Raw genomic sequence first — 26,279 nt, forward strand, 5'->3', positions numbered from 1 at the left:
AATTTTACTTGAAGACTTTTTTCTCAGTATCTATCATACCATGATTACACCAAATATCAAATTAATCTTTGTTGAAAATTTGTAATACTTTTTAAAAATTTTTATTTTGAGGGAGAGAGAGAGAGAGAGAGCAGGGGAGGGGCAGAGAGAGAGAGAGAGAGAGAGAGAGAGAGAGAGAGAGAGAGAAGAATCCCAAGCAGGCTCAGTGCTGTCAGCACAGAGCCCAATGTGGCACTCAAACTCACAAACCGAGCTGAAATCAAGAGTCGGACACTTAACCAACTGAGCCACCGGGCGCCCCTATAATACTTTTTAAATCAGTAAAAGAAACTTTTTCTTTTTTGTACAGTATCTTCATTTCTGGTTAAAAGAACAAATCTGAGAATATTTCAGTAGAATCTACAAAAACAAAGGGAAAATGCAAATCTCTGGGAAACCAATTAAGTAGAATTTACATATTCATCTCCTTCATGATTCGCTTGATAGCCTCTTAAATTATTACATATTTTTCTGTTTATTTCTTTCTCTGCTAGAATGCAAGGTGCAATTTTCAAATTGCATGGGTATTTTTCCTTGCCATTTAAATAGGATTTGTACCAGGCAGCACAAACTTCAGGCTATCTTTTTAATTTTCCATCATATAATATAAACAAAATGTCAATCAGGTAAAATTTCAGTATAAACATCAAGTACAAACTTTCCATACATGTATTACCTGATCAATTCCCTTTCCTTTGCACTGAAGAATGATGACTTCAAGGAGTTTGGCTGCATGACATTCCGCATCTTCTCCTGCATCTCCACATAGTACCTACAGTAATCACAATTTAGCTTAGCAGTGAATGGCACTGCAGAGAATTCAATCAAGTGTACATGAAGCAAATAGCTCATAAAAATTCACACATTAGAATCGCAGCTTTGCTTTCTAAGTTTGCCCACCCAAAAGAAGGAAGGTCAAGATAAAGTACATCTATCTTCTTTATCTACTCTAATTCCTTTTAAGAAGAAAGAATTCACCTATTTAACTTTGGATTAATAAAGTTAAGCTATAGGAATTAACTTCAGATAAACGAAGCTTCCCTTAAAGGCAACAAAACAACAAACCAATAAAATGAAATGAAAAGAAATTTTCAAACCTTACTTTTAAACAATGAAACAAACCCTGTAGTTTCTGTTTCTTTTGAGTTCTTGTCCATATATACTCACTTTTTTCAAAATAATAACCATAATTTGATATCACACACCTTTTAATTTCTCCATTTGGACTTTAAACTACAAACATTTTCCATCGATGTTATAACCACTTAGGACTGTAAGTATTACAGTAGATAAATATAACAGTTTACTAGATATTCCTCTATTGTCAATGCTGTATTTTCACTATTATAAACAATTCTACAATGCACATGTTCATACATAAAATTTGGAATATAATTGCCTTATAATAAGGTTCCCAGAAGAGAGATTCGCAGAGTAGAGGCAAGCTTATGTTGGAAATTAAGAAATATAAAAAAAATTAATAAATGTTCAAACACAAGCTATAAGAAAAAGAACAGACTTAACCCAAAGAACAAAGAGGAGACAGAAATTAAAAATACAAACAATACAAATAACAGAAACAAAAAACAGATTCACTGAATAAAGACAACAAAGTAGACAGCCTTTGTCAAAATTATTCTTAAAAAGAACAAAATTTTAAAAATATTAGAAATGATAGTTGCAAACAAAATACTTAAGCTATTTGTTTAAACAAAAGACATGAAAGACATAAATACAGATAAAGGAGAGATTAGAAATAAGTAAATATTATGGAGAACATTATATTCCTTATATATTTGAAAACTCAGGTTAATTGGATAATTCCTAGGCAAATACAATTTAAGAAAACTGAATTAAAAAGAAATTCCAGGTAAAGAAGACAGATTGAACATTCCCATTTAATTTTATTACTTCCCAAAAGACTATTAAAATGATAGTAAAGAGATTTTAGAGGCATAAATCCACAAAGACAGAGAAAAGGAAAAAGTAGATAGCTATAAAAATTTGGAAGCTGGAAAACAGATGGATCAGTGAGCTGAATCCTAAGCAGGTAGCTGGCAACACCAAGAACCAACACTATTTACATAAAGTTTAAAATTTACCTCTAGGGCAATGTATTTAGATCTAGATTCTAAATGTAAATGGGCTCTGGAACCAGAATGCTTGGTTCAAATTCCAGCACTGCCACTTATTATCTGTTTCAAACAAACTTATTAACCTCTGTGTCTTACTGTTTCCATCATGGTGGCATACAATACAGAAAGAATAAATAAATCACTCCTTTTTCCCCAAATTGTATTTGCTTGGTTTTTTGTTTGTTGGTTGGCTGGTTGGTTGGTTGGTTTTGGTCCCCACCTCCAAAAGGAGAAGAAACAAAATATGTTTAGTAATTTAAAAAATGGGCTCTGAAGCCAGACCACCTGGGTTCAAATATGGCTCCAACAAAGACTAGCTCTGTGACTTAGGACAATGTACTAAACCTCAGACACGATGCAAAAAATTATACCTTGGTCTCCTCTTTGACCAAAAGGTGATACCTTCCTCATAATATTGTAAAGATAAAATAAGTTAATATGTATAAAATGCTGAGGAAATACCTGGTATACAGGAAGAGTCCAGTAAGTATTAGTTATTACTAAAAACCAAGAGTAGGACATATATTTTAACTACTTGGTAAGTCTAAGGACATTACTGTGAGCATCACTTTTATCCCAGCAGATATAATACAGAGCAGCTGTACTAATGGGTGTAGGACTGTTATGTTTTCTGCTTGCTGCTTTCTCTTTCCCTTTCCCTCAATAGCACTTGTCTACACAACTTAGGAGAAAATACTAAGTACTGCCAAGTGATTTTGATTTAATAAGCTAGGTATTACAGAGCTAAAGGAGTCTTTAAAAATCATGATTCGGGGCGCCTGGGTGGCGCAGTCGGTTAAGCGTCCGACTTCAGCCAGGTCACGATCTCGCGGTCCGTGAGTTCGAGCCCCGCGTCAGGCTCTGGGCTGATGGCTCGGAGCCTGGAGCCTGTTTCCGATTCTGTGTCTCCCTCTCTCTCTGCCCCTACCCCGTTCATGCTCTGTCTCTCTCTGTCCCAAAAATAAATAAAAAACGTTGAAAAAAAAAAAAAAAATCATGATTCTACTCCTTTCATTTATATGTGATGAAATTTAGTGACCTCCCAAAATCTCCCAGGCTCTTTACAACTGAACTGAGACTTTAATCAGATGTGCTGATTGGCAGCTCAGAGCTCTTAACATATCTTGGTACACATCTCTTTTAGTGAGAAAGACAGGTTGTAGACTAGATACTTTAGTCCCAACTCCAAGGCCAAACTTAGATATTTGGCAGCTTTATGCAACATACAGTTTTATATTTATGTGTATATAAATATTCACCTAAAGGAGAAAGGAAAATATTATTTATACTCATCAATGATTCCTAGATATAACCAATAGAGGGCAAAATCTAACCTGTGACAAAGACAACACAGTAGACATGTCTGCATGTGAATCTAACAGTAGCCAGTATATGGCTGATAAATCAACCTGTATTGAGCTAAATGATACTGTTTTTCCAACTATTCCAATTTTTTGTCTTATTTATAATCAAAATATATACATCTAGTTGTTTCCAATATACACATTCAATTTAAAAAAATCAAGAATGACAAACTGTGTGCTTATTTTCTTAGCACTTTTCTTTCATCAAGTAGTAAGTTTGCATTTTTGAAAGAAAAACAAACAAAATTATTTACCCTGACCATTATAAAGTACACAGCTATAAAAGTGGCAAGCATTCTTAAGCACAACACAAATATAAAATTTTCAAATAATAATTCCAAGCTCTATTAGAAAATACAAAATGGCAAATATATGTTGATGGAGGCAATACAGAACTAAAGGTGTAAGAAACAAATTGAGAGTGACCAACAGTAAAACACTCAAACATTACTAAGAACCACTACAACTGATTAGGACACGCTTACCTTTCTACACATTGTAAAAAGTATTTCTAAATGCTTTGGATTAGATAATAAAGTATTTGTATCTATTGTCACATAATTATGCAGGAGAGGCATCATATCTGGAAAAAAAAAATTCAAAATCCCAATGAGACTTGAGTAACAGGAGTAGAAATAAATGATTCCCACGGAAGCTATATTTCTATAGCACCCACATATTACTATCTTCCTTCGCAGCCACAAATGCTAGTAAGGAAAGTGACAGATCTGCCCTATTTATAGATGAGGAAAATGTGGATCAGGAAGATTAAAATGCTCACCATTTATTATAGTGATTGTTCTGAATGTTTGTCCTTTTCTCTAAAGGACTCATCACCACTTCACAAAGTGTGTATTTTCTTGCTTATCTGTGTGTTCCCCACCTTCCCTCCCCCCAACCAGAAACGGAAGCGTCAAAAGAGCAATGCTGTCTATTTTGTTCACTGCTATACCGCTATACTTAGAACAGTGCTTGAAATATAGACAGTATTCAGAAAATACTAACTGAATTAATGTATGGACATTTGTTCTGACTGCAAACTAATTTGAGATACAACAGGAAACAGGCTCCTTCCTACTGCCTGTATCCCTAGCTCTGGAAAACACTGCTCTAATAGCACCACCCTTTACTCCACAGAGAAATAACAACTGTTTTCTGATTAGTACCGGAATCGTATGTGTCTTTATGTCATGTGTCAAAGGAAATAATGTCCAGACACAGAAAAGCAAAAATGTTACATGGCCAAAGGCATACCTGTAAAGTATTCAAAACAATCCTGCTGAAACACCTCATATAATATACCTAGCAGCTGCCACATTTGAGGGGAAATGCCATGGCAGGTTAAACTGTAGGCCAGTGAAAGAATTTCTTCATAAAATTCTAGAAGGAAGAAAATCTCTAGTTAGAATGCTAGGAAACAGCAAAAATTAAAACACAAAGACCACAGAGGGGAGGATTGAGACTATCTACCTGCATACATTCCTCTGCACCTAACATACTTGAGCACCCCTTTCTCAGCATTCCCATATTTGCCACCTTCCATCTGCCCCCTACCTAACAGGACAGGGCAAAGATTTGCTTTTACTAAATTTCCCTAGAATACTGGAAATACATATTTTCTTGATACTGTGTACTAAAATATAGTTATACTTCTAAAGCTATATTAGAAATGGGTACAAGAAGGAATTGTTGTATATCTCTTGTGCACAGTACTGTTAACTTACAAATAATTAATGTTCTTTGGAAAGCTTAATTAAGCTAGGCTACAATATCTTCCGGTCTCACATATTTTTACAAACTATGTTCTGGACCGTATTTTGTCAATTTACAAATCATGTAATACTTGTGCAGTATTTTAAAATTTATCTCAAGTCAGTGATACCCACTATAAAGTAGAAGAGTCCAAAGAGAATATTCTTGTATTTGCATATATATTTCTTATTGCTCTCAGTCAAAAGTACATCATATCTAAACATACAATCAGAAAACACAAATCTCAATACAAAATTTTTCAAATAATTCCCACCATGTCCATCACTGAGCAAAAGTCTTTTAAGTTCAAAGATTTTTTCCCTCTTATTTTAATTTTTAATGTTTATTTATTTTTGAGAAAGAGAGGCACAGCATGAGCAGGGAGAGAGGGAGACACAGATCCAAAGCAGGCTCCAGGCTCTGAGCTGTCAGCACAGAGCCCAACGTGGGGCTTGAATTCAGGAGCTGTGAGATTATGACCTGAGCCAAAGTAGGATGCTCAACCCACTGAGCCACACAGGCGCCCCTCCTATTTAAAAGGAACTAATATTCACTCTGGAAGCTTGGAGGTTTTTTCTGTAATATAATTTTTTTAATGTTTATTTTTGAGAGAGAGAGAGAGAGAGATGGGGACAGAGGATCCAAAGCAGGCTCCATGCTGACAGCAGCGAACCCAACGTGGGGCCCGAAACCACGAACCTAACACTGAGATCATAACCTAAGCAGAAGTCGGACGTTCAACCAACTGAGCCAGCCAGGTGACCCTGTAGCATTATTTAAAACAATATATATGGGGAGCCTGGGTGGCTCAGTTAAGAGTCCAACTTCAGCTCAGGTCATGATTTCAAGGTTTGTGAGTTCAAGCCCTGCCTTGGGCTCTCCTCACCTGCTTCAGAGCCTCTATCTTTCTCTGCCCCTCCCCCACTCATTCTCGTTCTCTCTCTCTCTCAAAAAATAAACATTAAAAACAAACAAACAATATATTCAAAAGCTGATAAGACAGATAGTTGCCTTACCAAGAACAAAATAAAGTGTCAATTACAGATATTGGGAAAGAACTTGTTACATAAGACAATCACTTGAAAAACAGCATTATCTGAATATGAAACATCTGAAAGTTCTGTTCATCATTACCCCACACCTTGGAGAAAAGGAGAGCAAACGCCTCTTCCTAACTTTATAAAGGCTCAAGACAGAAAAGGAGCCCAATATTTCCTTGCATACGCTCAGCACGTGTGCACAACCCGATACTCAGATGCTGAAGACCAGGACTCTGAAACTTGACAAAGAAACTAGAAGGCACAAAGCTGTTGCAGATTACTTTTTGCAGCTGTGCTGGAGGCTGAACTGTGGTGAGCAGCAATCTAGGACCCAGTGTGGACAAAGACAGCACTGACTTTCTCAGCAGACCACTTCTATGGCACAATCATGCTGGCTCCAGCCAATTCCAGCCTTCCCACGGATTCAGTGAGCTATCAAACATCCTTCCACTACATTTCATTTATGCTTGAATTCGCCAAAAGTTATTTCAATCATTCTCAATCAAGAAGACTCTTAGGGTGGGATGATTATACTAACTTTCACTTCCTGCATAAGATAAAGCAGATAAAGCAGTAATAGCTAAACCTGGCTTCTAATAATAAATGAAATCTTATAAGTAAATTAGCAATGAAAACAGGCAATGGAGAAAAGGAAAGTAAGACAATGGAAAGAGACTGGACCATGGACACAAACAAAGTCAGGCTGCTGTGGTGGGGGTCCCAGAAAAACAGATTCGGCCCATGACATCTTACAGAACTTTTTTTTTTTTTTTAATCTAAGATCCTGCATGGCCAAATATTGGTTCAAAAAGGGTCATTAACATTACATCACAACTAAAGACACAAGAAAAGACCACCTGTCACCTTAAAGCTAGGAATGAGATACTAGACAGGCAACTGGAGCCATGGCTTTCTCATCTGTTCACTACACCCAAAAATAGGCCCCTTTCCTTAACATCCCGACATTTCAATTGCTCAAATCAAATAGCTGGTATAGACAGATGAAAAAGTTAGTATAAACTATTTCTCTTTATCTTACTTCACAGTGTCACTCCTCCAGATCGCTTTATTTTAAATGGAGAATTTTTGGTTACAATCTCTTCCATGAATAAAGACATAAATGAATATGTTCTTTTTTTGCTTATCAGAATCTCTAGGGTTATGGTCCAGAAATCTTCATTTGAACTAGCTCCTTGGTGATTCTTATGCATACCAAAGTTTGAGAACTACAGCTTTATAGCAATGATTTCAAAAGTAAGGGGTATGTACCCTAGGCAGTGTACTGAAATGGGAAATAATATATATAGATATAGATATATGTATATAATATATACATAGTATAAAATGTGTGTGTATATATGTATATAATGTGTATTAGAACATTTTATATAGACATTTAATCCCATCCTTCTACATTTCTGTTTTTATATATGTAAATGTGGTTTTGTAACATATATATTGCCTATAATTTGTATTCAAATATCATTCACATATATTAGAAATGCATGCTCAATTTTCTATCAATGGTGTGAGTGAGAAAAATTTTAGAGACAACTGCTCTTAAGCAGTAACACGCTTTTCTTTCAGCTTTCTGTCTGCACACTATGTAGGCTGCAACACTCTCCAGGGCACAGGACTGGGGCTGCCACCTGCAAAGTGCTTGGATACTGGAAAAACAGCCTCTTCTACAAATTCCCATCTATTGTAACATCCTGATTCTATTAGTTACTGGTTCTATTCAGAAGTTGGGCTCTATAATAGATAACGGAACAATAATTATTTCATACTTCTGAAAAGACATAGATCTATCATTTCACATTTTTCAATTCCAAGACTAGGAATTCTTAATTGGATGTATTAAATTTTTCTCTAAATGAAAATACAGATATATAATACTCGAAAGTATATCCAAAAAACAGAAGAAAATGAAAGCTTCTCTCCTTCAAAATTGTCCATACTGTTGAATCTGAAGGGCTAAAAATGCACTTTAAGTTTACCAAGTTAAAAAATATCAATTAACTTTTTTACTCTACCTTTGAACTTACCAATTACATGTTTCTGTAAAACGAGATCAATGATCCGCAGACAGATGTTCTCTAACTGCTGAGTAACCTAAAGACAAATTTAAACATTTAGTTTAAAATCCATCGTGATAACTGGGGTGTCTGGGTGGCTCAGCTGGTTGGCCATCTGACTTCCGGTCAGGTCATGATCTCACAGTTTTTGAGTTCGAGCCCCACATCAAGCTCACTGCTGTCGGCACACAGCCCGCTTAGGATCCTCTGCCCCCTGTCTTTGTCCCTCCCCAACTTGTGCTCTCTCAAAAATAAATAAACATTAAAATAAATAAAAATAAAATAAAAGATAAAATAAAATCCACCATGATAACTCTTACTCTATAAATACTAACCCAGTAAAAACATCAACAAAACTTTTTTGGAGGGATAAGTTGACAATTCTAAATTTCAAGTGAAAAAAATAACCAAGAAATTCTGAAAAGCAGACGAATGATGGAAGTGAGAGTTAAATCCATAATAAAATTATAAATTAAATTAGTTCCTAACCTCATATTTTACAATAAAGTAAGTTCCTAGTGAATGAAAGATTTCAACGTGAAAACTTGGGCCATAGAAATACGAGAAGAAATGAAAAGAAGTTGTGCATAATCCTGAAGATGGAAAATGGCTCAAAGGCCAAAAATCAGAAACAAATATATTGAGCCATTTGATTTCAAAAATTAAAAATATCTGCATAGTGTAGGGAAAAGTCAAAGATGAATGAAAAATTGAGGGAAATATTTTCAAATGGTACCACAAATATCAAATTGGCTCCCGTGAAATCAAGTCAAGAGGAAAAAAAGGCAAAGGTCATAAAAAAGAAATAGAAACAGACTTTAAGCTTATAACAAGATATTAACTCTCATACATGAGAAGGGTACAAATTCTAAGCCCAAGATTACCATTTTTCACCTAACAAACTGGCAATGATCAAAAAGTATTAGCTGGGAAGAGAGGCACTGCTGTACATTGATTTGGGGAGTGTAATGTGGCCAAGTTAGCAATTATCTCTCAAGATCCTTTGACCCAGCAAGTCCACTTCAAGGAATCTGTCCTCCAGACATATTATTACCTGTGCAAATGACATGTAACAGGCCATTCACTGCAGCAATGTTTGTGATTAGTAACAACCAAAGGTCCGTTTAGGAAGGGACAGTTAAATGATATTCATTAATGAGGGACTGGTTGAATAAACTGACACATAAAGAAAGATTATGCAACTACTAAAAATACTAACTTTAGTGGCTAATAATTATGGAAGGATGACCAAGACATAATTCAAAAATGGCAGATAAAAACTGTATACTATCATTTTCATAAAAGAAAAAAATACACACTCATTTTTTTTTTTACTTAGATGTTATAAGAGAAAATATCTCTGGAAGGGTACAAAAACCTAGGAGAGGAACTACCTCCTCCACAGAGGAGAATGACATCTGGGGAGCTGAGTGAGAAGGTGAAATTTCACTGAATACCTTTTCATGTCTTTTGAATTTTTCAACACAGGTTGTACTAAGTATTTTTTAAATAAGCAAAAATTAAACTCCATCATGGGTTACATTGTCCATCTAAGTATCCTATTTCAACTTTTGAGCATATTCTTTGAATATTCAGCTTTAAAGTACTGTGTTAAAGTTCAAATGATCCAAAATCTCCAGTTTGAAAATTTGTCAATATATTTAAATCATTAAAGAAAACTGCATATATGTAAACATCTGGTTTAGATTTCTAATTTTGTTCTGCATATATTCAGTGTGCATGTATTCATACACATGTGATTTTTCCTTTTAAGGAAAGATTTTTCTCAAAGTTGGCTTTTAATAAGCCAAAGTTCAAAATCCCAAGACAGGCAGTCAGGAGACCAAGATTCTACTCCTTGTTTTGCCTCTAATTATCTATGACCTTCGTAAAGCCACTCACTGAAGGCTTCACATTTTTTTCATAGGTAAGGAAGCTGGATTGGATTAGTGCTTCTCAATTTTAAACCATGCCTCCTTTGATAATCACAGTAAGTTCACATGCTCCTTTAACTTTATCTGAAATGCAAAATTAATATCAAGAGTAAAAATATTAAAACAAAAAGGTAAAGTACTGTTTTGTTTTCAAACTAATCCTGCTGCTCATTTTACTACTGCCCATCTTCGACACACACATATGTTAGAAAACTGGATTAGGAGATTTCTAAGGTCTCCAAATTTAAAAATACGAGTTCTGCATATAAGGCAAAAGAATTATCCTTCAGTATGCTTGTTGTAATTTGGAACATCTCACTGTTCCTGAATGGCCCATACAGTTTTAACAAGAATACAAAAATAAAATAATGAATATGGGAATAAAAATTCACATTAAGCCTTTTTAGGTGAAGGAGGCCTGCCCAAGAGAAGAATATCGAACTGTTTTTAAGAATCCAGTAATTTTCCACTGGTGTGTGATAAACACAGGATAAATCAACAGCCACGGGGTTTAACAATGCTATTTAAAGAACCACCACCTGCTTCCTAAGTCCCACTGTATGAAACAGGAGCTGCCGCCATTGCTGAGCAAGTCAGCCTGAGCTCACAGAAGGAACCAACTCAAATCTGAAAGGCGATGTAATACTTGGGGAGGAGGGTGGCAGGTTTCAGGTGGAGATAAATGGATATATTATCAGAATAATCTGACTGCAAACCCAAAACTCTATGGCCATGAGCAAGACTCCTGATACTACATAAACTTGTTTTCCACTTCTGCAAAAGGACACTACCATTTACCAGCTCCAGTGATCTCATGGTGACACTAGTAAAATCCTATCAGTGAACAGAGGGGAAAGCACCTAATAACTATCTGCACAAATTCTTCTCCCAATATGGTTCTGGAATTCAGTTTAAGAAAGATGATGTTTTAAGTTCTTCTTCCCTTCCATTCTCATGATGTTTGTTACATTTGAATTTTGTTCCACTACTTAATATCTGCCACTGTGATTGAATGGCTATCACTCTCTACAAGAAGGACTAGACTGTGGGTTCCAAAAGGCAGAGTTCGGGGCGCCTGGGTGGCTCAGTCGGTTAAGCGGCCGACTTCAGCTCAGGTCACGATCTCGCGGTCCGTGAGTTCGAGCCCCGCGTCGGGCTCTGTGCTGACAGCTCAGAGCCTGGAGCCTGTTTCGGGTTCTGTGTCTCCCTCTCTCTCTGCCCCTCCCCTGTTCATGCTCTGTCTCTCTCTGTCTCAAAAATAAATAAACGTTAAAAAAAAATTTTTTTTTCAAAAGGCAGAGTTCATGTCTTATTCAATTTGATATTCCCCAAAAATCTAGCCTGGAACACAGATGTGATGAACTAAACTCAGTTTAATAATACAGAAATGTCCTATATACCTTACAACAACATGTAATATTTCCCCCCTCAATCATTTTAATATGGCCTTTGAAAATTTGAAGGTAATTTTTAAAATCTAGCAACATATATAATAGCAATTTTAACGTTGATTTATTTTGAGAGAGAGAGATAGAGAGCAGAGAAGGCACAGAGAGAGAGAGGGAGACAGAGAATCCCAAGCAGGCTCTGCAGCTGTCAGCACAGCTGACATGGGCTCGAACTCATGAACCATGGATCATGACCTGAGCCAAAACCAAGAGTCAGACACTTAATCAACTGAGCCACCCAGACGCCCCTAAATAGCAACTTTAAAGTCATGCCCATTGATCATATAAATTTCAGTTAATGGTACTATAATGACATAATAAAACACAAATTCCACCTCTTTATGATCTTCTACAACTGTCAAGATAGTATCAATAGTATGTAAAATTCCCATCGCCATTACTGTTTTGTCTTCGATTTCTTCATATTCATCACTTTGAAGGACTTTGCCAAATATCTCAGCCTATGAACATAACGTAAACATATTCAACAATTAGTAATGTTACACCTACCCCTCGTTGTTGTTGTAAGTTAATAAAAGGGCAGTGGCACTCATCTAGACGTCAGCATTGCTCAAACATAAGTTACACACTTTACCAAGTAAATCAATGATAGACTATCATGTTTTAAGTACAGTCAATTTTTCCTTATCTAGTCACTAGAGTGGAATATACATTAGTTATAACAATTAGCTATTATTTAACATCTGGTTGTCATTAAACAAATAAACCCAAAGTCTAAGAAAACTGAAATCTAGCAATAGTCAAGTGAAAAATTTGATAGAAGGTAGAAGACAAAGTTAAGAAATCACCTAGAAAATGAAACAAAAAAGACAGATAGACATGGAAGATGAGAAAAAAAGGTAAGAAAATTAAAGACTCGGTCCTGATCCAATATTCCTTATCAGAACTATAGAATAGGAAAAAAAAAAAAAAAATGGTAGGGAGAAATTAATCAAATAAGTAATGCAAAAATTGCCCAAAACTGAAGGAAATGAGTTTCCAGATTCAAAACCCACAAAATGAAAATTTAAAAAGCTCACAAATTACATCATTGTAAAATCTCAGAATATTACAGATGAAATGATCCCAATGTTATTAGATTTAAGTCTAATTAAATATAGAAATTAACAACTGTCAGAATTACTAGAGCAAACATTTTTATATTAACATTTCAATTACATATAAAACTGAACTCCAAATTTTGGAATTCAATTTACTTAGATCAGTCAAGGCTTTTATTTCTATTATTCAAGGCTGAATTTATTTTCAAACTAACATAAAACTTTGCCCATTCTTACCAAATGTTGGGTCATATCAACAGCAATTGAAGCTACTTCTTGACTATATTCACATATCATCTTCTGGATAACATTAGTGACATCATCATTTTCTGTCTCTCTAACAATGTGCAACAGCTCCTGCATGATAGGCCTTACGTGTGGCTTCATATATTCCTTAGCTAATGCAATAAAACAAACAAAATGAGTAAAAAAATTAGGTATTCAAAATTGGCGATAGAAATTAACTTGGTCACAAGGTTAAGTGACACAGGGTAATAGGCTCTTGACAGATACTTGCTTTATGGTATAAGATACAAAGCTGTACCAGGGCACCTGGGTGGTTCAGTCAGTTAAGCGTCTGACTCTTAGTTTCGGCTCAGGTCATGATCTCACAGTTTGTGAGTTCAAGTCCCGCATCAGGCTCTGCACTGAAGCACAGAGCCTGCTTGGGATTCTTTGTCTCCCTCTCTCTCTGTCCCTCCCCACAGCACATTCTCTGTTTCTCTCAAAATAAAAAAAATTTTTTAAAAGCTATACCAAAATAATCTTCACTAACACATCCACTTCCCCTTAATTAAAGGCAATCAATCCTACAGAGGAAAGAACTGTCCTGCCCAAAATGCCAAGACCCTTCATTGAGAAATTCTAATTATACAAACGTTCTATCATCAGGATGACTTACAGAACATGTATATATCAAGATATAAGTATAAAAAATCATGTACATAAAAACTATGCTGAATACTTCCTCCCACATGTCCTTGTACAATATTCAGTCTTCCCACTGAAACACTGTTGAACAGAAGTAAATTAGATTCACGTACTTCATAAAACTGAATTTACTTCCCAAGGTTTACTTGAACTTTGAACAGAATATTCTTCTGAACAAACAAACGAGTTATCTGTGTTATCACTCACCAGAAATTCCACTTGCTACTTTCAGAACTAGTAGAATCAGAGTCCTAGAGCTGAAAGGTCTCTTGAGGCCATTTAGTTCAATCCCCTGAATTTAAATATATGGAAAGCTAACCCTTGACAGATGTTATGCCTCTACACAGGCTTACACAGCAACCTAGTAGCACAATCAAAATTAGACACCAGGTCTCCTGATTCCCAGCCTACCCCAGCGGCCAATAACTATCAACTTATTTCCTAATCCAAAATTTTTCTGGAGACCAGTCAATAGGAACTCCTGAAAAGGGCAAGGATAAACTGCTATAAAATTCTGAGGGAACAAAAGCTCAGAAATCTAAACCTTGCACCTGAAGACTCAGAGAAATCATCCTTATTAGGATAAGAAGAAAGGATTTCAAAAAATAAAATAACATAAACCCTTTAAAAGGTATTTTTGGCTTTACCTTGTGTCTGGTTAGAAATTAATGACTGAAGAGCAAGGGCAGCTTCAACTTTGACAGGCATCTCCTTATCTTCAATCAGGCTCTTCTTTGCCAGTTCGACTGCATTTCTCAGATTGAGCTCATTATGAAACTTCAAAGAACTAAACGCATGAAGTACCCAACAGGACTATAAGAAGAAATTAAGTAGGAAACTGTTAGGATTGTGGCATTCTATAATAAAGTCATGCACATAAGAACTTCTTAGTAAAATATCATTAACTCTACCAAGTACTGTTTGTTTTTGGAGGGTAGCATATTACCCATAGTTTTTAACTTCTGGACTTCCCACTCTTTTTATTTAAAAAGGCAGTTGTTACTTCTAAATTATCTACACGCAATTTTTCACAGGGAAAAGAAAATGGGCCTAACTGAAGCGTCTCTGAAAAAAGAAATCCTGTTTATGCTTAATAAATATGATGAGTCATAACTAATGTGTTATTTATATGTAAGAGCTACTACAAACCAACGTTTAACTTTCATTTGCTGGCCTTCCCAGCAAACAAATGAAATATTATTTTCTCTTACTCATGTAAGGACTTAGCAAACTTTTTTGCTCATATAAGGTATGAAGAATTTTAAATCTTATATAGATTACCAAACTTTAAACTATTAGACCACAGAATCATATTATTACTTTAATTCTCCATGTACATAAGACACAATTAATGGTAATTTGTTTTACTGCTAAAAGACTTTTAGCAAGAGAATTACAATTCACACAGCCTGTCAAAGGTTACAGCCTACCTATAAAAACACTTGTATGCCCTCCATACCTCTAATCTACATGTGCCCAAATACTTCTCCAGGGAATGTTGCCATCTGTTTATAAAAAGGCTTTAGTGTGTAAGACATTGTTAACGTATGTTCTTTATAGCAAGACATTTTTTGTGTTGATGTAATTATAAAGATAAACACTAGGCTCTCGAATTAAAGTTCTATTTTTATTTCTCCATAAAAGATATTGATTCTAGAAGTCATATACACTTAGAACACAAATAAGTTTATGTGAATTATTATCTTCTCCATTTTTCTAAGGCATATCGACCTAATATACTATCTGTACTAATTAAGGTTTTAGCCAAACTAGAATTTCAGGTTGTTTTGGACACTGAAAATTAATCAGTTTATAAATTTACATTGTACTATTGCTATAACATTATCCCTCTCACTCCATGTTTTATGAATGCAGCAAGTGGGGCTAGAGTGAAAATCTAAAGCAGCTGGAATTAAAATCCATAAATCCTTTATTTATTAGTTTGTTCTTTATTCAGCTTATGTGACCATAAGGGACAGTCTGACTGACTTCATTTTGTTCCGATACATGGTAAAAGGTCAATTTATCCAAAAACATTTAGTTCAAAAAATATCTTACAAATGAGCATTTTTTAAAGTTTATTTTTCTTAAAAAAAAAAAAGAAAAGTTTATTTTTCTTAATAATCCCTATACCCATCGTGAAGCTCGATCTCACAACCCCAAGATCAAGAATCATATGCTCCTTTAACTAAGCCAGCCAGGTGCCCCACAAATGAACATTTTAAGAAACACAATGGAAATATGGAAAACTTACTCTAGCTCGAAGATATCCCAGGTTAGACAATAATAGTGGAAATACATGATTCTGTAGCAACAACTCCATTTGGTCCTTGAATAAACTCTTCTGTTAGGAGATAGATATGAAGTTTTAACTTATCAATGCCTTTTTCATATATAAAAATCACAACCAAATAAAGTGTTTATTATGACTTATGCTTAGTATACTTCTATGTGTAATTTTATAAAATTATTTGACCTACATATTGTATGTTTTAAAACAAGAAATAGTACCTTACAAAATAATTTGATACTGATTGACTTTTGCAGCAATAACACTAAAATCATATTGCATCCTTTTTTAATTTAGCAACAGTTTCATGCTGAAAAACTGACAAAGTAAAATTTTTGTTTTAATCAAAGAAACGGGTGACAGAGAAAAGGATGTTTACAGTCAAATCAATTATGCAGAAGCAGTCACAAGTTTTAAATTATTCATAACTGTCATATCCTCTCATTTGCCTATGCTCAAGTAAATTATATTTTGAGTAGTTGAACCTTCAATAAAATATCAGCAAGGGAACCAATCACATGCAGGGCTCCATCTTTCTTCCTAGGGTCAAAGTTCGGGTCTGTCAGGATTTGATAACAGAATGCCATCATTTTTGGTAACACCTACAGAAACAGAAGAATCTGTTTTAGTCTACGTGAGCTTTCACTGCCCAACTGCTATAGTATTAAATAGGATGTACAAATTTTCAAAACTAAAGCCATCTTACTGTGTTTTATCAAGCAATTATAATTAAGAAAACAACCCTTTTCCCTTACTAGGACAGAAAAATATTCCTAAAGTGATAGGTTATAATGAATAATATAATTTGTCAAATACTAGGGGTATAACAGAGTGTCAAATCCACACAGTGCACCTCTCAATCTTGGATTTAAAAAGAATTACTGCATACCTCTTTTCTTTTCTTTGCAGCAGTATATAAGAGAGTCTGGGCTGCTGTGGTGGGAGAAGCATAATCTTCAAAAATATCTAAGATTTTAAAAGGTTAAACCACATTAGTAAAAATACAATTACTTATTATAGATTTTAAACCTGACTGACCACTATTCCAAAACAAAAAAATAAAACAGTCCACATATGACACTGGTTTATAGCATAAAAAAGTTAAAGGTGTACCGGTGCTCCCATGCACAATTATTTCTCAAACTCTGTAGGCTGTCCTTTTAAACAAGCATATTAAAGAGAATAATACATGGCTGGCATATCTGTTTCACAGGAAAAGTGCTTTCTATCAAAAAACAACAACAATTTATTTAGTGCTTACTATGTGCCAGCACTGTTCTAGGCTCTGGGGACACAACGATCAAACAGGGCCCTCACAGAGCTCACATGGTGGAAAAAAAAGAAACCAATTATACACATATACACACATACACACATAATAAGTCAGGCTCAGAACAAATATACAACAGGATAAGGAGAAAGAGAATGATGGAGTATGGAGAGTGAGGGAAATGGGGTGTCAGGGAAACCATCTTTAATTCTGTTAGGGGAACACTTAAGCAGAAATTGAATGAATGAGGGAGAAAACTCTACATGGAATTCTAAAGAGAAAGCTCTCCAAGCCAAGGAACCACAAGTGTAAAAGCCTTGATGGACTGCTAGGCCAGCGCTCAGCTCTGTCAACAGGTAGATTTAGCAGGTATTCAATGCGCATTTATTGAATACACACCTATTTAAAACACACTGTTTAATGTCAAGAAAAATTTCACAAATTTCAGAATAGGTAGTTATAGATAAAAATCTGAAAACTTGAAAAGTATCTTATATGCCCATATTTCAATATATATAAAAAAAAAATCTAAGTCTTTGCCAAAATATAAAATACAAATGTAATAATACTAATAACTATCACTTATTGAGTGCCAGGCACTATACTAATGAGATTACCTACTGTACCAGGCACTTACTTCTTTGGTAGGCACTATGCTAAGATTTTACAACCATCTAACATTCTACTCTAAGCAGTTAAATAAGTTAATAAACTATTATCCTGCTTAATCTTCCCAACACTATTAGCATTGCTGATTTTATAGCTGAAAACACTGCATCTCAGAGAGGGTAAGTAACTTGCCCACAATCACACCAGGGCACCTGGTGTGGGCACCTGGGTGGCTCAGTCGGTTAAGCGTCTGACTTTGGCTCAGGTCATGATCTCACAGCTCATGAGTTCCAGCCCGGCATCCGGCTCTGTGCTGACAGCTCGGAGCCTGGTGCCTGCTTCAGATTCTGTGTCTCCCTCTCTCTCTGCCCCTCCCCTGCTCATGCTCTGTCTCCTTCTCTCAAAAATAAATAAACATTAAAAAAAAATTTTTAATAAAATTTAGAAATAAGTGACCAAGCCAGCATCACACCCATAATGTCATAACATCAGGAACCTGTGAGCTCTCATAGTTTTTACCAAATCTAAAAACATTATTAGTATCAGTCAATGCATTTAGGTAAGAATAATTTGTTCATGTAAATAACTATAAATGACAAAAATGTAAAAAGAAAATTATACGATTCTATAATTATTCTTTCCTATAGTTATCCAAAAGTAAAATATATGTATCCAAAATATATGCATCCAATATATCCAAAAGTAAAAAAATAGTAGGCACTATGTTCTAGTACACAAAAGATTATTTTTCAAAAAATACTTCAGTTAGTCTTGAATTGTCCATATTATTTTAATCAATAAAATGTAAATTCTATCAATCAACACTCACAGCTCTTAAGTATTATATTTCTAAAAACTGAGATACTATCTCATTCAACATGAAAAGTGAAATAATGATAGCTTCCTGAACACTAAGCAAATACTCTGCACATTAGAAAAACACACAGGTATTAAAGAAAAACTAAACACTAAAAGAATATCTTGAAGAAGACAGAAGAAAGATAGGCTAATCACTCTTTTCCAGAAAACAAAAGCGTTAGGAAGGAGAAATAAATCATGCATATGTGAAATGACTTTCAAAAGGAAATGGTAGAATGGAGGGATAAAGCAGATGGTAAATACTGTTTCTCATTCATTTGCTTTTCCCATACTTTGTCTCCAAGACAAGAGGCATTCCCTCACTCAATAGACCAAACAATACTAAGTACAAAGCACTGTAAAAATAATATAACCCAATAATTTAGCATCTATACCAGCAGACTGAAGTAGCCAGAGACACCTGGCCCAACAAGGGAAAAGCACCATGTTGTCACTATCTTCATCATGACTTGGGCAGGGCTAATTTTATCAATTATTTATTTCAACATTTACTGAAGGTAGACTAGAGCCAAATACTAGTAGAGGAATGGAGAGGTGTAGGAGGGATGGAGAATGCAACATAAAGCAAATAAACAAGATAAAGTCCCTGCCCTCAAATGGCTCTAAGCTGCAGGAGAAACAGGTATTCAAACAACATTTTGCTATGTTAAGTGACAGTATTCCATGAAGCGACTCATTTAAACCAGGGTAAAAGGGAATGAACTCAGGCAACCTACACAACTCAATAACTGCCAGAAAAATCCAAGCAAAAAGAACCTCCAGAGAACGGGACCACACAGTGGTAATCTCACTCTCTTCTGGAATACTTAGCCACTAAGATAAAGAAGCATACTAAATTGGAATGCTCCTAAAATATGCAGAAATCCAAACGATCCAGACTAAGAACAACCCAACCTACAAATGGGTATTCCCAAAGGTAGAGATAGGGATGGTCCCTCCAGATCAGCATCAAAACAGAAAACGTTGTAGCTGGCTCCATGACTGCTTCGGCACCCCTAAGAGGGGTGAACAAAACAGCTTTCCATCTTTTACACTCAAAGGCCTCAAGTCCACTGGCTCAAGAGAACATCAAACTCTTCAGAGTTTCTCATGTAAAGCAGAACTTTGGGAATTTAATACAGCAATAAAATATAAATTAAGTTATATTACTCTACATATCAAGGGACTAATGTAATGAGGAATAAAATCATCTCGATTACCAAATTTCATTCTTATATATTCATATGGATCTTCTTGCCACAGTTCTTCATCCTCATCTTTATAACACATCACAGAAAAAATCACATCTTCAGAGATATTCTAAGAAGAGAAAAAACAAAACAACAAATGGCTATAGGCTATTCAAATTTGGGGAATATTAATAATGTATTTACTGATAGCCTTTCTGATGTTCGTTTTCCAAACTGTTAATCTTTGTGTTCAGCCTGTGTTGGCTGAGGGGAAAGCAGGAAAGCAAGAGCCTGCGGGTGTGGGGCAGACAGAATTAAACTTAAGATTGTTTTTAAACAACTGATTAAAATATAAAGAGATGAATGGAAATGCTATTCTTGGAAGCAAAAGCAGGGATAATAAAGTTTTACTAACAGATCAATATTAAACACACCTTAATTCTTTAAGGAAGAGAGATAATTATCAAGCCAAGATTATATTTATTATTGTATTTCTTATTGTGAACATTCTTACATTTCCATTTTGGTCCTAAATGTCAACGTGCCAGCAATATTAAAATTTCTTTTCCTCTTCCACTTTCAAAAACCTAATTTCCTACTCTAGAAATGCAGGTTTCAGTCAGAAAAAAAATCACATCTGCTGCTAATGCTCTACTAAGCCCATTTAACAATTATACATGTAGAAATAGGATCATCTCTTCTCACTTATTCCAAATTAAATTCTGGGAGAAAAAAATTCAACCAAGAGACTGGACTTTTCTTATTCCTATACAATGGCTATGTAAAAATAAGGCCAAAGGCATCAAGTAAAGAAAAAAAATCCATTCTTACTTTATAAGAACATAGCATATAAAATGAAATCAGTACCATTATTAACTGCAAAGAAATTATCACTATTTGATCAATAGGATTAGACAAATATTACTAAGAGGTCTACAGAAAACAAAAGATATTATATTTATAAAACCAGTAATAAAGTAATACTAAGCAAATTCCATCCTGGACACCAAAGGCAAAGTAAAGAAATGTGTTTTCCTTTTTAGGAACTATCATAGAGATTACAGAATTTAAGAATTCACAGTTTGAGAAAAAAAAAAATTCAGTTCCTAACATCCCTGAATTACCTAAAATTATCTACATACATATAAGAATTTATTCATTAATGGCTCATAATTTTTGATTCTCATTTGTTCTTTAATGAGGCTGAATTCTATCTTTAAGTAAACAATTGATATAAAAACAGAAAACTATAACTTCTGCTACAGAACTTAAGCCAAAAAGAAAAATAAAAACCTCATTAGCTTCTATCTACAAAAGAAAATGATCATGCTTCAGGCTTCATCTACTGCAAAATAATACTACCTTAGTACAGCCCTGGTGACTCTTTTCAAAATGCTATTGCATACAATACCACATCTGATCCTAGTGACCTTTAGATGAGAGGGATAGAGGGGCGCCTGGGTGGCTCAGTCAGTTGAGCGTCTGACTTTGGCTCAGGTCATGATTTCATGGTTCGTGAGGTCGAGCCCCGCGATGGGCTCTGTGCTGACAGCTCAGAGCCTGGAGCCTGCTTCAGATTCTATGTCTCCCTCTCTCTCTCTCTCTGCCCCTCCTCCACTCATGCTGTCTCTCTTTCAAAAATAAATAAAAACATTAAAAAAAAGAAGATAAGAAGGATAGAAAAACACTAGCCAACTGAACAGAGGAGAAACTGAGGCCACATGAGACTCCAAGAAAGACCAAATGAATCCAGGTCTTACAACTCTATTAAACTTGAAAGCTTCACTCTTCTCAAATACTTAAATTTCCAAGCCCTTCCTATCAAATATAAGACTGCACACATTTGAAATTAATAGAAATAAAAATATGTTAAATATGACATACAGGATTAGTGTCTAGAAAACCTAACTTAACCAGAGAATAATTTTGGAGAGCTATTCCCTGACACTGACCTGTATGTGTGGCTTCATCTGCTTCCAGGTGACAGAATGAACAATCCCTTGATTGAGATAGTTGAATGCTTGCTGAAGAACACGGGGGGCTACATACTCTTTCTGTCTATATTGGTCTAAAATTTTTAGTAGTACCTACAGGTAAATGGGAAAGAAAGTATAGGAGAACATAAATAATTTTAAGGTTAAAGGGAGGGGCATTTTAGGCATGACATAAAACCCAGAATCCACAAAAATACAAATAAACTGATTTTTAGAGAAACTAATATTTTGTGAGAAAACATGTGGGCAGTTTTAATTAGATGGATCCAAGTTATACTGAACTGAAGGACGTCTCACTGGGATTTCCAGCCTTTTGTCCTACTTCTAACCTGTGGAACAACGCAGAACAAGTCACAAGTCTATGCTCTATTCCATGTAACTAAGCTCTTCAAATAAGTTAAGACTCCGGTTAAGAGAAATAATAACAGACTTCACAAAATGAACACTGAAAACATCTATACAGCAAGAGATACCATTAACAGATTTTAATTATTTGATAAAGCTGCATTTCAAATTGGAAGAGAAATAATAAGTTATCCAGAAAACAGTATCAGGACAACTGATTAGCCCCACGAAAAAAAAATAAATTGGCTCCCTAACTAAACTCCATCCCAAAATTAATTCCAGATGGGGAACTATTTCAACAACAAAAATGAAAGCCTAGAAGAAAATATCTTCTAGATATTTTCTATATATTCTTTCTATATATTTCTATATATTCTTCTAGAATGCCTAGAAGAAAATATCGAAGAATTTTATTTTATAATCCCACACCACAGAAAGTCTTTGTAAATATAACACAAAACTGAAAAGTTTTTGTTTTTTTTTTTTTTTTTTAAATTGTTTCTAAGGAAGGAACCATGCCCAAAGTGGCTTATGACTATCCCAAGGACCTGCCCATCAGAGATAGCACTACGACAAAATCCAAATCTTCCAATTCCCAGTCCCAGAGCACTTCAGGATAGCAAGCTTAAACCTAAACTGCTAAATAAAGAGAGTTCTCTCAAAACATGTACAGAATTGATGAACTCAGAACATAAATTCAGCTCAAGTTATGTAAAATTAGGTTTATAAGCATTGTAAGAAGTCCCACCATCGCCTAAATGCCCTTTCTGCAATGCAGGCCAAAAGGGGATGCTATGGAACATGGGTCTTCCTAGACAGTTTGGCTCACCCAAAGAAACAACAGCAAAGGAGACAACAGTTTTTAATAAGAAAATAATTTTTAAATGCTAGGAATATATATCTTAAATAACCAATGTACAAATAGTTTATGACATGGATGCAATGCCATCAAATCTGAATGTGTATGTACATACAAAACATACACACGTTTACATGACACTGGAAAAACTCGGCCAAACACACTTCAAGAAGGCATCAACTTCAAGATGGTTAATGAGTTTAACTGCAGTGGAAATAATAGAAGACAGAACTGCCTGGCTTCCTGATTATCCTAGTTTCCATACTGAATGGCTGAACAGATAATTTTATTCATTATTCACTAATATTCCCTACAGACTGTCTTGTGGGCCAACAAAATAATTTGTGAGAAAATTACAGCCACAGCTTTCCTGAATTGTTGCAAGGTACTTTTTAGAAATGATAATCTATAAAATGATAGTAGACAAAACGATCATCTATCAAAGGAAGTACTCCATCTATGATGACAGGTTTGAGGCAGTTAGCTTGATATCACTGACAATAAAGAAGACTAATATGCATAGATTTATAAAAATCTAGAAACACCCTCTATATCATTAAAGCCTTTTACTATGTCTGATTAATCTTTGCTTCCTCACTATAGTCCTGAAACAGCCAGTGCTTGAATAGTTTAAATTTTATTTGTTGAAATATAAACAAAAATGTGATTCAAATGGCAATACAGATCAACCAATCTTCATGCCCAAATGTCCTGTGTACGTTTTAAATATTAATATCAACTTGGATTATTTCTCAAGAACTCCTAATTTGCACTGTAGAGAATGGTTCCTCAACTTCCACAAAAATGTGTAAGTTCTCAACCAAAGATCTTAATTTCTGAGCTCAAGCTCTCTTGAAATGAATCAATTCATTACATAAATCTTCTGATATAAAAGTTTAGAACAAAGAGGGGAGATCAAACGAACAGAGAATAAGAAACCCATAAGAGGTCCAAGAGTTAATAGAAGAACCCAATCTAAGCACTGGTCACTGTGACATCAGTATCAATAAACTTAAAAGCTTTGAATCTAGCATCTAGGAGTTTGGAAGGACACTTCTTATGCAAGCTGCCCTAGGACGTTTGGTTCTAAAACTGATTGCACTATATTAGATTCCCAGATCTGCCATTTTATCCCCTATAAATATATAATGTATTAATATGTTCATAATCTACTTTTAAATGAATAGAAATGACAACTATTTTCAGGAGTAACTGTCCTTCTATTTAAAAAGCATACGTTTATTACCTGCTGAATTCCCACTGCATAGGTTTTCAAAAAGAATTCAGAAAATTCAAAGTATTCTTTTGTGACATTTCCTGGGCTTCCATATCTTAAAACACAAAGAGAAAATGTTTAAATGCTGTAAAATTTTAAAACAAGAGCATGCTCACTGGTTTAAATACCATCCCTTGTTGAAAGATCTATGCTATGTGGGCAGAAAACTAACACTTGCCCCTTTTCCACAAGCCCCAAGATGAAATCATAATAAGCTTGTACTTAGATTCTGGGCCATACTTAAAATTTCAGACAGAAGCTTCCACCTACTTAACCAAGAGTTCCTAAAGGGCAAATATTACAAATAAAAATATTACATATGACTCTTTTTTCTTTTTCAAAAAATGCATCAATAATTAAATTTCACTAACTTTCTTATGGAACTAAGTAGCCATGAACCTTCTTGTACAATTCCTAGGTATTTCCAATGAACTAAAAAATGTCATGCCCATTCTTTTTTTACAGAAGAACAGAAAGACCAGAGAAGACTGTCCACATCATTATAATCTCAAAACCAATAATCACAGTTAGGCCTACCTTAAAACAAACAAAGGGTGACTTCTTTTTGCCCACTGTGGCTTTAAAGACTAACAGTGAGGGGCACCTGGGTGACTCAGTTGGTTAAGCATCTGACTTTGGCTCAGGTCATGATCTCATGGTTCTTGAGTTTCAGCCCTGAGTCGGGCTCTGTGCTGACAGCTTGGAGCCTGGAGCCTGCTTCAGATTCTGTATCCTGCCCTCTCTTTGCCCCTCCCCCTACTCGCTCGCTCGCTCTCTCGCTCTCTCAAAAATAAAAAACAAGGCTAACAGTGATATACTGTGAAGGATCAAGGGACCTATCGAGCTTTATTATATTCAGTACTGAGGTATTGACCATAAGATCACAAATCTAGTAAACAGAATTACCGTTCAAAGAGACGAGCTACAATATGTAGTGCCCATTTCTTACACTTCCACCAGACTAGTTCTGGTCTATCATCCTCATCAATCTGCAGAGTCTCCTAAGGGGACAAAAACACCCAGATTAAATTCCTGCATGGTAAAGGGGTTTATGTAAATAACAAAAGCAAAATAAATCTTATTATAAATTAATATTATAGTGAGTTTAGGTTGCCATACAAATGCAAATTCTTACTTACGGATTGCTAGGTAGGAATTAAATAAGCAAAGCAAATTTCAACTAACTAATGCTATTGTTCACATTTATCTCCTACCTTCAAAAGGCCCAAATAAATGTAAAACAAAATACACAACACCATGTCCCTTGAGGAAACTCTGGGATGACAGAAAGGTTTTATATCTTGATCTAGGAAATAGTGATGCAGGTAAATGTTTGTCAAAATTCACTGATCTCTTACCTAAGTTTTGTATATTTTGTATATAAATTAAACCTCAATATAATCTGTCCCAAGATATGGATAAAAGAAAGAATATTGCATATTTGAAGACAAGCTTACATTTAAAAATATGTAATTTAATTTAGTTATTTTGACTAGTTATTAGGTTGACTAGTGAAATACAGCATCACTGTTATTACAGATAAAAATGATACACTGTCAATGTTAAAAAAAAAAAAAAGAACTAAAATAAAGAAAAAAAAGGGCGGGGGGGGGGGGGGGTTGGTGCCTGGGTGGCTCAGTTGGTTAAGCAGCTGACTTCGGCTCAGGTCATGATCTCAACAGTTCCTGGGTTCGAGCCCCGCATCGGGGTCTGTGCTGACAGCTCAGAGCCTGGAGGCTGCTTCAGATTCTGTGTCTCCCTCTCTCTCTGCCCCTCCCAAGCTTGTGTTCACTCTCTGCCTCTCAAAAAT

At 35.1% G+C, this 26,279-nt stretch overlaps 1 protein-coding gene across 1 annotated transcript in view; it reads right to left on the reverse strand.

Moving 5' to 3' along the window:
• The window catches only part of IPO8 (importin 8), an 86,257-nt gene that overhangs the window by 37,564 nt on the left and 22,414 nt on the right, over positions 1-26,279 (reverse strand). Inside the window, exons 7-20 of the mRNA XM_042946181.1 lie at positions 25,376-25,470; positions 24,440-24,524; positions 21,948-22,082; positions 20,026-20,125; positions 16,958-17,034; positions 16,554-16,670; positions 16,033-16,122; positions 14,426-14,591; positions 13,086-13,246; positions 12,123-12,248; positions 8,376-8,442; positions 4,793-4,918; positions 4,024-4,121; positions 716-811 (exon numbers count right to left, since the gene is read on the reverse strand). Of these exons, the coding sequence (XP_042802115.1) occupies positions 716-811; positions 4,024-4,121; positions 4,793-4,918; positions 8,376-8,442; positions 12,123-12,248; positions 13,086-13,246; positions 14,426-14,591; positions 16,033-16,122; positions 16,554-16,670; positions 16,958-17,034; positions 20,026-20,125; positions 21,948-22,082; positions 24,440-24,524; positions 25,376-25,470 (1,539 nt within the window). The remainder of the gene's footprint in view (positions 1-715; positions 812-4,023; positions 4,122-4,792; positions 4,919-8,375; positions 8,443-12,122; positions 12,249-13,085; positions 13,247-14,425; positions 14,592-16,032; positions 16,123-16,553; positions 16,671-16,957; positions 17,035-20,025; positions 20,126-21,947; positions 22,083-24,439; positions 24,525-25,375; positions 25,471-26,279) is intronic.

Source organism: Panthera leo, chromosome B4, assembly GCF_018350215.1.
Source record: "Panthera leo isolate Ple1 chromosome B4, P.leo_Ple1_pat1.1, whole genome shotgun sequence".
Taxonomy (NCBI): domain Eukaryota; kingdom Metazoa; phylum Chordata; class Mammalia; order Carnivora; family Felidae; genus Panthera; species Panthera leo.